Raw genomic sequence first — 16,721 nt, forward strand, 5'->3', positions numbered from 1 at the left:
TTCCTTTACAGCACGTCCTGATGATTTTAAAGGTTTCAATTTCTGGGGTTAAAAGAAAGGAATCCTATGATGTGCACTGTAATGGTGCCCATACATGGTACAATTTTTTTCGATTAGATAATTTTGTTTGATTATTCCGTTGAATATAAAGATTTTTCCTACATGTCCGATCGGATTTTTATTGAAAAAAACAGGATAATTGATTCTTTTTTTCTTGATCGAAAAAAGATTCTTTTAAACTTTCGATTTGATTGTTTTGGTCGAATAAAAAGGAAAGTTGAACATTTTTATTGTATCGTGTATGGGCATATTAAAGGGGAACTTCAGCCTAAACAAACATGCTGTTATTAAGTTACATAAGTTATGTTAATTAGAATAGATAGGTAATATAATCTCTTACCCACCCTGTTTTTTAAAAGAAAAGGCAAATGTTTGTGATACATGGGGGCTTCCATCTTTGTCATGGGGGCAGCCATCTTTTTGGTTGAAAGGAGGTGACAAGGAGCAGGAGACACAGTTCCAACTGTCCTGTGTCCTGATTACCCCTCCCAGCTGCACACGCTAGGCTTCAAATATCAAATTCAAAATGTCAAAAAAAAAATGGAACCAAAAGAGCAGAACGAGAACAACAACATCAGAAATCCCATCATGCTTTGCACAGCATCAGGGGAAAAAAGCCCGGGCAGTTTTCTTCTGTGCAGCTAAAAATAAGGCTTGTATAAGAGAAACAAAGTTCTGATGCTGTGAAACTATTAAAGAAACACCAAGCCTTTCCAGTGCTGCTGAGTCGATTTTTAGTCCGGAGGTTTACTTTAAGACTTCTACTGCTCATGTCCTCATGATATGCCTAATATGCAGAGTCTGCCCCAAAACTGCTCCTAAATTTGAGGCTGTTTTTGGGCAAAGGCAAACTAGACTGCTTCCTCAGGTGTGGCTTAAAGACCTCAGTTTACAGTCTGCTTTAAAATCACCGTCACCTCCTGACACAGCTCACAAATATTGCACTGTGTCCTCCTCACAGCATGCACAGAGGCTGAGAAGAAAAGCTGATCAGAGGGGGCAACAGGGCTAGATGTGCTGTAATATTGATAGAATATTACTAGCAGTCAGCGATAGATATATACAAGGCTGGTTATAGACTTTTTGCTGCCTGAGGCAAACTTGTGAGGATGTGCCCCTACTCCCTGAGTTGGAATGATCGCACAGCACCTGACCATTTACTCTGTCAGCTTTATTGAATGTTCTCACATGACATGCTGCAGCTCAGCACAATAGCACACTGGCTGGCTGTTAGACTGTGATAAACTAACTGCTCATCCTCAGCCACTCCATTTCTCCTCAGGACGGTACACACAGTACAAAAGTGCTGCCCCTGAAATCTCTGTGCCTGACGCAAATGTTTCACCTTGTTATATAAAATAAATACTGTATATTCTGGTGTATAAGACTAAGTTTTAACCCTTGAAAATCTTCGGAAAAGTTAGGGGTCGTCTTGTACGCCGGGTGTCATTGATGCCGGGTGATATGCCCTATCCTGTTACCGCCTCTCAGATCTCGCTGCTGAGGACTGTAGTGAAGCGGCGCAGGCACTGAGAGGCAGAGAAGGAGGTAAATATGATACAAGAGTGGGCCAGAAGGGTGAAAGAGGCGTGTTTTATGGGCACATCGCAATCTATTCTTCCATACCACTCTGATAAACAGAGAGCTGACCAATCCAACCAGTCAATCACCTATATACTGGGTACCACATACAGTACAGCACCAGTAAATGTTCATACATAGTACCAGTATATGATTTTTTTTTTTAATTTTTATTTGGTATGCGTTGGAAGAGGGGTAGTATTATATGGCGAGTATATCCCAAACTCTATATTTTAACTGGAAAAGTTTGGGGAGGTCGTCTTATACAGGTAGTCCCGGTTAACGAATGAGATAGGGACTTGTAGGTTCATTCTTAACACGGAATCTGTTAAGTCGGAACACTGCGCCATCTCCGTCCCCTGTACCCCCCTGTGCCTCCAATGTCCTCCTCTGTGTCACCTCTGCCCTCTGTACCTGCTTCTACAAGTTTAAATGCCATTTTTCTTTGAATTTTTCAAAATCGATTTTCTCAAAAACTACAAGTCCAATTTGAAAAAAAATATTTTTTGGCTTGTTCCCATGGATACACAGAATATATGCCGTTCGTACCGGCGGGTCATTCGTAAGTCGGGCGTTCGTAAGTCGGAGACAACCTGTACACCCAGTCGTCTTATACGCGGGATCTACGGTATATATAAACAATTATACACCACTCCTGTTTGTGATGTTACACTTCTGGCTCTGGCTACAGCTTGTGACACCTTCTGGCTGCTACATGCTTTGAGGGAAGAAAACCTTGATTAAAGGTACCCATACACTACATCGATTTCCCGTGGATATACAGCATATTCAATCACTGTGACCGAATCTGCTGTGAAATCGTTAACGCCAACATTGACCGATTTCCATCCGAAATTGATTCAGTTGATCTGTCCAGGCGGAAAATTTTGCGTGATCGCCGGCAGGTTGGGAGCTTGTTGTTAGCGGCATTCGATTTGACGACGACCGAAGTAGCGATAATCTCACTTGTCCGCCGGTGCAAGTCCATACTGTCCCTTTCTCTGGCTGGCCTTCTTCTTTTTCTCCCCTTCACTTCCTATCCTGTCCCGTGAGAAGGTGAAGTTTATACAGTAGAGTGTCCTCTACTGTTTGAACATCCGCTTGTCACAGGATGGGACAGGAAGTGAAGAGGAGACTGAGAAGAAGGCCAGCCAGAGAAAGGGACAGCACGGACCCAGGGACTCGCGCCGGCAAGTTGGAACAAGTACCAATTTGGTAATTGGTGACAAAAGTAATATGAAGAAAATGTGTAACAAATTCAAAGACACAAAAGGATGAGAGAGCCCGGCCCTTTCAAGCTTACAATTTAAAGGAATAGGGGGGGGGAACAAGAGGTGGGGTAGTATACAATATTTATACCTAGATGCAGTGTGTTTTAGGTTATCTAGTAGGAGTACAACTTGGCCAGAGGTCAAAGAGGAAGTGGCGTAAGGTAAGAGTCTATAGGTGCGTACACACGCCGGACTGGAGGCAACGACGGGTCCGTCGTCACCTCCCGCTGGGTGGGCGTTCCAACAACAGTCCGGCGTGTGTATGCACTGTCGGCGGACTGATACGGCTGCTTCTGAGCGATCCGTACGGACCTTTAGGTTGACTGAAAAAGTGAGTTTAAAGGGCATGTTTAACTGCTGGCCGACCGCGTCATGCCGTTGGGCGTGGCCGTGGCGGCAGCCCCGTGACCAGCTAACGCCGATTAGCGTAAAGTCCTGGGGCCGCAGTTTGCAGGAGATCGGGCGCAGGCTGCGCAGGTTGCGCGCCCATCTCCCGCTTCAGTCTCCGAGCGGCGAAGACTGTTACACGGCGAAACCACGTGTATTTACATGTACAGCGCTGCGATCAGCAGCAGCGCTGTACTGGGGACAGCCGTGTGACACGGCTGTCCCCCTGGGGGACAAGAGAGCGATCGGCTCTCATAGGCAGAAGCCTTAAAGCTGCAGTGGCCTATTAAGCATAAATTAGCCTGGTCACTAGGGGGGTTTAACACCATGGTCCTCAAGAGGTTAAAGATGTCAAAGGTTGGAGAGTGACAAATGTGATGTGGCAGGGGATGGTGAAGCACATGAGAAGTCTTGTATATGTGAATGTGAGGAGGTAATTCTAGAGGAGGGCAAAAGAAGGTAATGTACAGATGTAAGATTGTGATTGGCAAAAATCAGTAAGAGATAAAAGTGGTGCCTGGATGAGTGAATTTGTGAATGCATTTGTTTGAACATTTGCATGCGAGAGTGCGAAGGGTTAATAGATTTTTGCTGTTTTCTAGCCACACCCCCTTCAGCACCTCCCTTTCCTTAATAACTTATTTAATGTCCTAACTAGAGGCGATGTGCCTGGATATATGTATTTTTTTCTTGTTACTGACCCCTGTGGCTAGGGTCTAATTCAGTGCACTCCCTCCATCCCCTGTATGTGTTTGTCAGCATGCACACAGCTTATGCTGGTGTATGCACATGGTGCACATGGATACATTACGTTAGCTCCCTTGTGCGATTGGTAAGATGCACTGTCTGTCCCAGGAGAGGACGTCAGGATGCGTGCTCCTAATCCATTGATAGGTTTGATGCAATGAATGTGTTTGCATGTCTGCACTATGCATGTTACAGGGCCAGAGTTAGGACACCTATGTTTACCTGGGTACTTCTACGCAGTATAGGTGACTAAGCATAAGAATGCATTCTTCTGTGAACTAAAACCCCGGCTTTTAACTCAGCTGTAGGGATAACAGTGGTGCCTGGATGAGTGAGGGCTCGTTTCCACTGTTGCGGTGCGGAATCGCCTGGATTCCACCGCAGAAGAAATCGCATGCGGCTGCGTTTCCGCATGCGGATTTAGCCGCGATTTCGCATGCGATTTCGCATGGCAAGGAGCCAGGCGAATTTAACCATGTCACTGCCTGAGTAAAGCTCCATAGCAAACCATGCGAAATCGCACGCGAAATCGCGGGGAAATCCGCATGACAAAGCCGCATGCGATTTCCCTATTAAATGCATTAGCGGCGATTTGCCCGCATTCCTCCCGCACGCGAAATCTGACGACTCTGCCGTGCAGATTTCTGCCGCACCGAAAAACTCTCCCGCCGCCGCACAAGTGGAAACAGCCCCATCCACTTACATTGACTATGCGAATCCGCATGCAGTGCCCGCATGCGGATTCGCTATAGTGGAAACGAGCCCTGAATCTGTGAATGCATTTTTGAACATTTGCATGCGAGTGTGCGAAGGGTTACTGATTTTTGCTAATTTTCTGGCCACACCCCCTTCAGCACCTCCCTTTCCTTGATAACGTATTTAATGTCCTAACTAGAGGCGATGTGCCTGGATATATATGTTTTTTTTTTAACATTGTGATTGGGTTGGTATCTGGAAAATGGTGAGGCTATGTACCGGGGGGAGAGATCGTGGAGAGCTTTGTCGGTTAGGGTTAAGAGTTTGAACTGGATCCTCTGGTTAATTGGTAGCCAATGACAGAGGGGAGCCGCAGAGGAAGTGCTAGAAGAAAGGTAAATGAATTGAGCAGCCGAGTTCAGTACAGATTGGAGTGGTGCCAGCGTGTTAGTTTGAGTGATTAAACAGTCATGTGGTTTGAATGATAAAAACTATAGCTTTACTACTTATAAATTCTTTGTGGGATGCATGACTGCAGGTGTGGCATGGGCGTGTCTTTGAGGCGTCCCTCTTGTCTCGAAAGGTTGGGAGGTATGATTTACTATCACCCCCACTGTAGGTGTTATGCTGGGAATACACGTTTCGTTTTTGCCTTCGTTTTAGCCTTCGTTTCGATTGTGCCTTTTGTCCTTTTCGATCCCGAAATAATCGATCGTACGGTTAATATCACCACCCACGGTTTGGTTTTTTTTTTTCGATTCTGATGGTTTCGTTTTTCCAATGATCGAAGGCTGCAAAGAAACGAAACGTAGTACAGGGACGGACGGCATAAACGAATATATAATCGATCTGAACAGCCATCAAGCCTACCAATGGTTCGATTAGATGGATAAAGAGAGATAATATCAAACATGTTCGATCACTAGTCGTTCGTTTTTGGGGTCTATTAATCGAAACTATAATGAGATTATGACTATTTTTACATACGTTTTCAACACTCGATTCGTTTACCAAATGAATCGAAGGCTAAAACGAAGGCAAAACGTGTATTCCCAGCATTACATTCTAAGTTTCTATATGCATGTTTGAATAGAGAAGATAGTAATCTCCTGTTTTTGTCTACATTGCAGATCCTCTGATGTCACACTGTACACAGTGTACCTAGGTGCATACAAACTGGATCTCTCCGGCCCCAATGTGGTTTCAGCACGTGTAAGCAAGATTGTGACTAATCCGCTGTTCAGTGGTCCAGGAAGCAGTGGAGATATCGGTCTGCTGAGGCTGACCAGCCCCGTCACCTTCACAAACTTCATTCTCCCCGTCTGTACCCCTCCTGAATCCATGGACTTCCCTCCAGGCACGGAATGTTGGGTAACCGGATGGGGCCATGTGCAGTATGGAGGTAAATTGTGAACATGACTATTCTCTGTAAGGATACTGATGCTTCTACCCAGACCAAAATGTTCCTTGATCAGGATTAGGGATACTCACCGCATTCCGCGGAATTCATTTTTCCGCGATGGTGGTTCTGTTCCATCGCATCGTAACGGAATTGCCATAGCGATATAGCGGAAATTCCGCGGAACGATGCGGAATGCGGAATTTTGTAAGCCAATCACAAGGAAGCCCCTAGAAGAAGTTTTTAAAGTGAAAACAGGATTTCTTCATGAAAATAAAAATTGCGGCACCAATCGGAGGCTTACAAAAACCAGCCAAACGGATTTCTGCATGAAAATTGGAATTATTTCAGCAGCAATTACAGTGTTAACAAAAAACAATCAATCCTATGTTAGCAATCAGCTCCCTAGCTATCTCACCTATCCCAATTATTTTGTATAGGTCCCAAAGCTTCCGCAACACCTCCTGCGCAGCCCAAACCACCGCCATGGAACCACCACCAGGTCCCATAGCTTACGCGACACTTTCTGCGGTGCCAAAACCACCGCCATGGAACCACCGCCAGGTCCCAAAGCTTACGCAACACCTCCTGCGGTGCCAAAACGACCGCCATGGGACCACCGCTAGGTCCCATGGCTTGAGCGACACCTCCTGCGGTGCCAAAATGACCGCCATGTGACCACCACTAGGTCCCATGGCTTAAGTGACACATCCTGCGGTGCCAAAACCACCGCCATGGAACCACCGCCAGGTCCCATAGCTTATGCGACACCTCCTGCGGCGCCAAAACCACCGCCATGGAACTACCTCCAGGTCCCATAGCTTACGCAACACCTCCTGCAGTGCCAAAACCACCGCCATGGAACCACTGCCAGGTCCCAAAGCTTACGTGATACCTCCTGCGGCGCCAAAATGACCGCCATGGAACCACTGCCAGGTCCCATAGCTTACGCGATACCTCCTGCGGCGCCAAAACCACCGCCATGGAACCACTGCCAGGTCCCAAAGCTTACGTGACACCTCCTGCGGCGCCAAAATGACCGCCATGGGACCACCGCTAGGTCCCATGGCGTAAGCAACACCTCCTGCTGTGCTAAAACGACCACCATGGGACCACTGCCAGGCCCCAAAGCTTACCCGACCGCCATGGGACAACCGCTAGGTCCCATGGCTTAAGCGACACCTCCTGCTGTGCCAAAATGACCGGTGTGGAACCACCGCTAGGTCTCATGGTGTACGCGACACCTCCTGCTGTGCCAAAATGACCGCTATGGGACCACCGCTAGGTCCCATGGTGTAAGCGACACCTCTTGCAGCGCCAAAATGACCGCCATGGGACCACCGCTAGGTCCCATGGTGTAAGCGACACCTCTTGCAGCACCAAAATGACTGCCATGGGACCACCGCTAGGTCCCATGGCATAAGTGACACCTCCTGCTGTGCCAAAATGACCGCCATGGGACCACCGCTAGGTCCCATGGTGTAAGCGACACCTTTTGCAGCTCCAAAATGACTGCCATGATACCACCGCTAGGTCCCATGGTGTAAGCGACACCTCCTGGAGCGCCAAAATGACCGCCATGGGACCACCGCTAGGTCCCATGGCATAAGCGACACCTCCTGCTGTGCCAAAATGACCGCCATGGGACCAGAAAGCAGACAGATCACTCTAATCTGAACTAGCGTATAGGATAGCATGGTGTAAGCGCTTTCAGGGCAATTTTAAAAAATCGCAGGCGCTTGAAGAAATCCAAAAATGCCTCTAGTGTAAACGAGCCCTCAATAAAAAGCTAGCTCTATTGCTTTAATAGATCTAGAAATACCTGCTCCTACCCTTCACCGGCCATGTTAAAGCCATGTACCTGATGGTCTTTATTAAAGGAAAGATGCAATCTGACAATTAAAGGATCTACCTACCCGGGGCATCCTCCAGCCCCTGGCAGCCGTCCTGTGCCCTCGCCAAGGCTCTGCTTTGTCTGTAGCCCGAGTCCCCTCTGTTGCAGATGCCGACCTTGTCAGGTTGGCGTCTACTGCGCAAGAGCCGCTCGTGGTCGCATGCATGTGGTCTGGACTGTTCAGAGCAGGCACAGAACTATAGCGCCTGCGCAGTACCCTCCAGTCCACGTGAGCACAACTGAAAGCAGCTCTCGTGCAGGCGCAGTAGATGCCAAACTAGCGAGGTTGGCATCTGCACCAGAGGGGATCCCGGGACACTGGAGCTGCAGTGAAGGCACAGGACGGCTGCCAGGGGCTGGAGGAAGCCGCAGGTAAGTAGATCTATTTATTTATTTTTAATTTGCTCAGACCTTCCCTGTAAGAAGAAGGTGTGGTTTCAGCTGAGAGTCTCCACTGTGTGCATGTCCATGTGACTTAGGGTACATACACACATCAGACTAAAATGAAAGATCACAGACCAATCTTACCACCCTTCATGTAGTATGAGAGCCATACTCTACTCAGTCTTTTCTATGGAGCTGAACTCAACATCAGAGAAAAATCTTTGCAAGATGCTGCACACACAGATGCTGTACAGACACAAAAGATCAGTATCTGCAAAAGATCTGTTCCTGCCAAAAATCCATTCCTGCAAATTGCAATGATAGTCTATGAGATCTGCAGATCATCATACACACATGATTTAACTGACATTCATCTGCAGATCAAGCAATCTGAAAATGCATCCTGGTGGATCTGATCTGCAGATGAATGTCAGTTAAATCATGTGTGTATGATGATCTGCAGATCTCATAGACTATCATTGCAATTTGCAGGAATGGATTTTTGGCAGGAACAGATCTTTTGCAGATACTGATCTTTTGTGTCTGTACAGCATCTGTGTGTGCAGCATCTTGCAAAGATTTTTTTCTGATGTGGAGTGCAGCTCCATAGAAAAGACTGTGTAGAGTATGGCTCTCATACTACATGAAGGGTGGTAAGATTGGTCTGTGATCTTTCATTTTAGTCTGATGTGTGTATGTACCCTAAGCAGGAAGGTTCTCTAATGGAGTGTCATAGAGCAGGCAGCTGTAGCTCACTGGCTACAAGATGAATTGATGCAGGATTTTTCCTTTTTATTATCATTATTCTACATAAAAAATGTAAAAACTTCTTTAAATTTATAAGTGAATGCATTTTTGCTGTGTGAAATGAGGCTTCTGCAGCTAAAACAGCTGACCACTCTGATTACTAAGCTGCTAGACAAAATGGGCTTTAACCTCCTTGCCGGTTATCCCGAGCTCAGCTCAGGGTAACCTGCGCAGTAGGATTTCTCCGGCCCCGCAGGGCCGATTTTCACAATTTTTTTTTTTATTGCACGCAGCTAGCACTTTGCTAGCTGCGTGCATATCCCGATGCGCCGCTACCTGCCCTGCCGCACCGCCCCTCCCCCTCCAGACCCATTGCGCAGCCTGGCCAATCAGTGCCAGGCAGCGCTAAGGGGTGGATCGGGATTCCTCATCCCGCCCCATCGCCATGGCGACGGGGGAAGCCCTGCAGGAAATCCCATTCTGAATGGGATTTCCTGCTTGCAAAGATCGCCGACGGCGATCGAAGTATATAGGAAGATGTCGCTTGTCAGCGGCTATCATGTAGCTAGCACTAGGCTAGCTACATAAATTTAATAAAAATAAAAAAAAAGTGCTGCGCCGCCCTCTTGCCGACAGAATTGTAACGGCAAGGGGGTTAAAGGACACCTGAAGTGTAAAGAATATGGAGGCTGGTATGTAGTATATACTAGCAGTCAGATGCCCCGGCGTTGCCAGGATATGTATTTGGCTGGTGTTGGCTCCGGCTCCGCCCACTTTTCTAACCCTAACACACAATTACTTAATTATTCAATGATCTAGTTTGTGAGCTTTGCAGTGTTTGGCATCAATAATTTGCATTGAAATGAAACAAATCTGATTGGCTGTTTGTGGCTCCACCCTCTTTTCTGAATTTTAAAACCCAGTCACCCAATGACCAACTGTACCAGGTTTGAAGCTTGTTGAAGAATGGCTGCAATTGAATATTCCCCCTGAAAAGCAATAAATGAATTTGTATTGGCTTTTGTAGGCTCCACCCTCTTTTATGGATATTAATCCCAGTCACCCAGTGACCAACTGTGTGAAGTTTGAGAACCCTGCAATTAACAGTGTAAGAATGGCTCCAGTTTATATTTTCCCAGTGAAATTGTATTTGTCTCAGCCCACTGATGAACCGGCATTGCCCGGGTATGTATTTGGCTGGTGTTGGCTGTACCCACTTTTTCTAACAGTAACAGACAATTATTTAATTACTCAATGACCAAGTTTGTGAGCTTTGCGGTCTTTGGCATCAATAATTTGCATTAAAATGAAACAAATCTGATTGGCTGTTTGTGGCCCCACCCCCTTTTCTGAATTTGAAACCCAATTACCCAATGACCAACTGTACCTGGTTTGGGGCTTGTGCTATTAACAATGCAAGAATGGCAGCAATGAAATATTCCCCTCAATAGGTGAATTTTGATTGGCTTTTGTAGGCTCCACCCACTTTTCTCAATATTAATCTCAGTCACCCAGTGACCAACTGTGCAAAGTTTGAGAACCCTGTCATTAACAGTGTAAGAATGGCTGCAGTTTAAGTAAAATTTGTATTTGTCTTTGCCCCCTTTTTGGTTAAGGGAATAAAAATGATCCTATATGTTATTCCAGGTAATGTACTAATGTGTGCGCCAAATTTCATTCAAATTCGTTCAGTCATTTTAGCGTGATCGAGTAACAAACATCTAAACATCCGAACTTTCCCATTTATAATATTAGTAGGAATTGCCTTTGAGGGTCCTTTTACATTTGTTGCAATGCTTGTTGTGTGCAGAAAAATGACACACACACACATACACACGTGATTTGTGACAAAGAATGTAAATTGGGGGCCAGAAGGCAATGCTGCAAAACTGTAATTTGTGACGAAGAAAGTAAATTTTGGCATCCAGAGACAGTCCGACACAATCGCCAGTGCCGGTTGTATCAGGCGCCGAAATTTCACTTCTTTACTGCAAATCGTGTCCATTATAAAAGTCGGAATTTGCAGGCTAGAAGGTAAATTTCAGTGTCTGCCATGCACCCAAGTTTCCTGTAAGCGCCTATGGGCTCCGGTAAGGGCTCCTGTGCCCTTTTTTTCCCAGATTCAGCAATGATGGTTAAGCAGGCCATACACTGGCTCGATTCACGGCCGTTTCGACAGCAGATCCGATCCTGGGATCGAATCTGCTGCCAATCGCTTGCGCTAAACGCACCCGCCGATCCGATTCCCTCCCGAAATCGGATCGGTCCGTCGATCGCGCCGTGCGGGAAATTACCCTCGATCGCCCGGCGGTAGGAGCGCGTCGCTTGCGGCGTACGATTCGGGCCCGATCCGAGCATGTATACATTACCTGAAGCTGGCTCCGGGGTCCTCTTCTCCTCGCTGCACCGCATTTCCGCATGTCCCAGTGTACGCTTATACTTCCTGTGTCACTCCGGTGACCAGGAAGTTGAAATAGAGGGCGCTCTATTTGAACTTCCTGGTCACGGAGTAACACAGGAAGCGCCGGGATGGAGCAAGAACAGCGGTGCGGTGCAGTGCGGAGAAGACGCCCGGGAGCCAGCCTCAGGTAATGTATACGGGGGGGGGGGGGGACAGGCGGCAGGAGCAGCTGAACAGATTGTGATCGGTTTCAGGCTGAAATCGATTCACAATCTGTTTGCAGTAAAGGCAGCCATACGATCCCTATCTGATCAGATTCGATCAGATAGGGATCTGTCAGCTGGTCGATCTAATGGCACATCGACCAGTGTATGGCCACCTTTACTGTACTGTACTCTTCTAGCTGATTCTCATTTTTATCATCTGAAATTCCACCAAAGCACGGTTGGTCAGATCTTGAACTCTTCCCAGTCTTGAGTATCTTTCTCCTGTATTGATTCAAGCAGTGGATTGCTTGGTGACAGACGCCCTGATTACACTGATAATAATACTGATTGTGCACTCTGCTGTTTAATTACGCTTTCTAAATATTTAAGCACTCCATTAAAGGTAATCCTTCTAATCCTTTCTCTTAGGCTAATCCCCTGTTGTGTTTTGTACTGGATATGTCTTAATCCGTTTAATTACCTGTGCCTGGTCTGAGGATGGCATTGGGTATATAGACTCAGGTGGCATCTGTTCAGAGAATTTTTTTCCAGGCATTGAGCCAGGTTGTAACTCTGTGTGTGAGCGTGCGTGTGTGAGCGTGCGCGCACTTGTTTTCGTGTGTGACTGTCCTGGCGTGTGTGACTGTGTCCTGGCAAGGTTTCCATTTGTGAAATGAACTGTAGCCAGAGCCCTGACAAATCTGTGTTGTGCTATCATGTTTTTTATTGTTCAGATAAATCTCCTGAAACCTAGACAAGCATTAGTCATCACCCTTGTCAGTAAACAGAGGGTGCACCCAATTATGTCATTCTTTCCTGTCGTGCTGTGCAGGTTCCACTGTTTGTAGCTTAGCCGTAAGCATTAGATGTGAAAAACATTTAAAGGTGGCCGTACATCTAGCGATGATGGGCAGATTCGACCAAGAGACAAATCTTTCTCCGATTGGAGAGAGGGCTGTCAGCTGCCCATACACCGCATCATGAAATCTCTCAGGATTTGGCCGCCTCACCACTGTTCCCCTAGCGCAGTAATCTGCAAACTTGGCTCTCCAGCTGTTAGGCTGCATTTCCACTTGTGCGGTGCGAATCGCCGCGGTAAAAATTCGCATGTGGATGCAAATTTCGCATGCGGGTTTATGCAAATTTTCATGCAAATTCGCATGGATGACGATGTATGCGAAATTAACCTTGGCAGTGCTGGTGTAATTTACCATTGTTTCTATGCGAATTCGCATTCAAATTCGCATACCCAAACTGCATGTGAATTTCCTATTAAATACATTGTATCCGATTCGCATAGCGGTATGCGGTATGCGAATTCTGATGGCTCTTTCATGCGAATTTTTTCTGCACAAAAAAACGCAAAGGAATCCTGACAAGTGGAAACAGTCCCATTCACTTGTATTGCTATGCGAATTTGCATGCAAAAATCGCATGCGAATTCACGATAGTGGAAATGGGCCCTTAAGGAACTACAAGTCCTAGCGTATAACTGTGCATGCATGTACATGTGTGCATTTATACTGTCCTGTGTTGCTCGTCCATCTTCTGAATCCGCCGCTCTTCCATTAGCCATCAGCTATACACACCTCTGGCGTGGCGCATGTGTGATGTCATGCACGCGCCACTTGCTATGCCCCGGGGGCATTCATACCGCTAATGGAAGAGTGTCAGATTCGGAAGGCAGATCGACACCGCGTCACAGGACAGGTAATGTATAAATGCACACATACATGCATATGTATACACTAGGTGAACAGCGCCAGGGGTTTTGTCGCATTTGTGGCTCACCTTTACCGCCATGCACCTTGCAGCATGTCCAATCAACAGGCTCACCCCAAAATTGGTTGCATTGTCGATTGGGCATGCACTTGGAGGCACCAATTTTCATTTGATTATAATAATCAAATCAAATGGCCACCTTAAAGAGACACTGAAGCGGAACATTTTTTTTGCATGTGTAGTACAGCTAAGAAATAAAACATTAGGAGCAGAGACCTAAATCCAATATTGTTTCCAGTACAGGAAGAGTTAAGAAACTCCAGTTGTTATCTATGCAAAAGAGCCATTGAGCGCCACAACTTTAAAAGTAGCTTGTTTGTCATGTCAGTCACAGTATTTTCTTTTTCTCTCTAGAGAACAGTTCAAAAGTTCACTGGCCTGCTCTGTAAAATCATTTAGAATGCTGAGTGGTGTGTAAACTGCAAATATTAGAGAATGATGCAAAGTTATAAAAAAAAAACTATATAAGTAAAAATTAAAAATATGAGAATATTTTCTTTGATACTAATGTTCTTATAATTATCCGTACTACACAACCAATTCATTATATCATATTTTTTATTTTGTTTCAGTATCTCTTTAAGACATTAGCTGCTTAAACTGATAATACACTAATTATCGTCTACTCTCCTTTGTCCCCAGTGAGCCTTACCTACCCCAAGACCCTCCAACAAGTGATGCTACCACTGATCAGCCGGGAGGCATGTGACCAGATGTACCATATTGGCTCTGACGTCAGTGCCTCCGAAACTATCGTCCAGAAAGACCAGATCTGTGCCGGGTACCAAGCGGGCCAGAAAGATGCCTGTCAGGTGGGTGTCTAACAAGACTGGTCACATCTCAACCACATTGACAGCCGTATCTTTTACATTCCACACTTTTGTGCATAGATCAGTGCTTCATTCGTATCAGGCTCTGCAGCATAAGAGCTTACACTGTTACCATCACAGTCACACACTGATATTCTTATCAGGGACAGCACAGGTTGCATTATGCCAGAACTTGGGAAGAGAGCTGTACAAATGTGTCTGATGACTGGGGAGTTTATGAAAATGGTGAAAAGTTTTTGAACATGGTGGCTTGGCATATTTGTTTTGGAAGCTCAAAGACGGTAGTGTGGGCGAGTCAGGCAAAAACAGCAATGAAAATGTGGGCGCACCAGGCCCAAAAATTGGCCATAATGGAAAATATGGCTATAGCGGTGCTTAGGTCAGTGCTGGGCCGAAATTACGCATTAGCGTAATTACGCATCGTAATTCACTACAAATGCACCGTAAGCGTTACGTGTAAGGTTACGGTATTACGCGTAATTAATTACGCGTAGACCGTGGGTTACGTTTTACGCGTAACAAATTACGCGTAAGACAGTAAACTCCCATTGAAATTACACAGTCTGCCGTAATTGCGTAATATTACGCTCCCGTATAATATAAAAAAGCCGCCGACTTTAAGGGTTAATAGCAAAGCCTCCTTAAGTGCTAAGAGCCTCAAATTTGGAGAATATATTAAGGAGATCAGAAGGAATAAGAGGAAAAAAATTTTTTCAAAAAGACCTTATAGTTTTTGAGAAAATCGATGTTAAAGTTTCAAAGGAAAAATAGATACATTTAAAAACCCGCCGACTTTAACGGTTAATAGCAAAGCCTGCTTAAAATTTAGGAACACCAAATTCCCAGGGTATATTAAGGGGATCAGTGGGAATAAGAGGAAAATTTTTTTTTTCAAAAGACCTTATAGTTTTTGAGAAAATCGATTTTTAAGTTTCAAGGGCAAAAATGTCTTTTAAATGCGGAAAATGTCCGTTTTTTTTGCACAGGTAACAATAGTGTTTTATTTTCATAGATTCCCCCAAGTGGGAAGAGTTTTACTTACTTCGTTCTGAGTGTGGGAAATATTAAAAAAAAAACGACGTGGGGTCCCCCCTCCCAGACCTCTTTAACCCCTTGTCCCCCATGCAGACTGGGATAGCCAGAATGCGGAGCACCGGCCGCGTGGGGCTCCGCACCCTGACTATACCAGCCCGCATGGTCCATGGATTGGGGGGTCTCGGAAGGGGAGGGGCAGCCAAGCTTTCCCCTCCCCCTCCGAGCCCTTGTCCAATCCAAGGACAAGGGGCTCTTCTCCACCTCCGATGGGCGGTGGAGGTGGAGGCCGCGATTTCCTGGGGGGGAGGTTCATGGTGGCATCTGGGAGTCCCCTTTAAAAAGGGGTCCCCCAGATGCCCACCCCCCCCTCCCAGGAGAAATGAGTATAGAGGTACTTGTACCCCTTACCCATTTCCTTTAAGAGTTAAAAGTAAATAAACACACAGACACTTTGAAAAAGTATTTTAATTGAACAAAAAACATAACCACGAAAAAAGTCCTTTAATATTCTTAATTAACCATTAATACTTACCTGTCCCTTTAAAAGCCAGTTCCCACGCAATATCCTCGGAAATATACTAATCAGTTACAATGTAACAAAGTTATTACAATGTAACAACTTTGTTACTTTGTAACACCACCGCACCCGACGTCACTCGCCGCCACCGCCGCACCCGCACGCACCCGACAGAGCTCTGAGCTATATAGCTCAGAGCTCTCTTAGCATCTTTGTATTTGGGCTCCAAGGAGCCCCATTGGTCCTTAGCAGACCAATGGGGTTCCTTTAAATCAGAAGGAACCCCATTGGTCTGCTAAGGACCAATGGGGCTCCTTGGAGCCCAAATACAAAGATGCTAAGAGAGCTCTGAGCTATATAGCTCAGAGCTCTGTCGGGTGCGTGCGGGTGCGGCGGTGGCGGCGAGTGACGTCGGGTGCGGTGGTGTTACAAAGTAACAAAGTTGTTACATTGTAATAACTTTGTTACATTGTAACTGATTAGTATATTTCCGAGGATATTGCGTGGGAACTGGCTTTTAAAGGGACAGGTAAGTATTAATGGTTAATTAAGAATATTAAAGGACTTTTTTCGTGGTTATGTTTTTTGTTCAATTAAAATACTTTTTCAAAGTGTCTGTGTGTTTATTTACTTTTAACTCTTAAAGGAAATGGGTAAGGGGTACAAGTACCTCTAAACTCATTTCTCCTGGGAGGGGGGGTGGGCATCTGGGGGACCCCTTTTTAAAGGGGACTCCCAGATGCCACCATGAACCTCCCCCCCAGGAAATCGCGGCCTCCACCTC

General features: G+C 45.9%; 1 protein-coding gene across 1 annotated transcript in view; it reads left to right on the forward strand.

The window, feature by feature from the left end:
• The window catches only part of LOC137526011 (transmembrane protease serine 9-like), an 83,609-nt gene that overhangs the window by 24,748 nt on the left and 42,140 nt on the right, over nucleotides 1-16,721 (forward strand). Inside the window, exons 4-5 of the mRNA XM_068247221.1 lie at nucleotides 5,873-6,144; nucleotides 14,198-14,367. Of these exons, the coding sequence (XP_068103322.1) occupies nucleotides 5,873-6,144; nucleotides 14,198-14,367 (442 nt within the window). The remainder of the gene's footprint in view (nucleotides 1-5,872; nucleotides 6,145-14,197; nucleotides 14,368-16,721) is intronic.

Source organism: Hyperolius riggenbachi, chromosome 7 (genome assembly GCF_040937935.1).
Source record: "Hyperolius riggenbachi isolate aHypRig1 chromosome 7, aHypRig1.pri, whole genome shotgun sequence".
NCBI lineage: Eukaryota > Metazoa > Chordata > Amphibia > Anura > Hyperoliidae > Hyperolius > Hyperolius riggenbachi.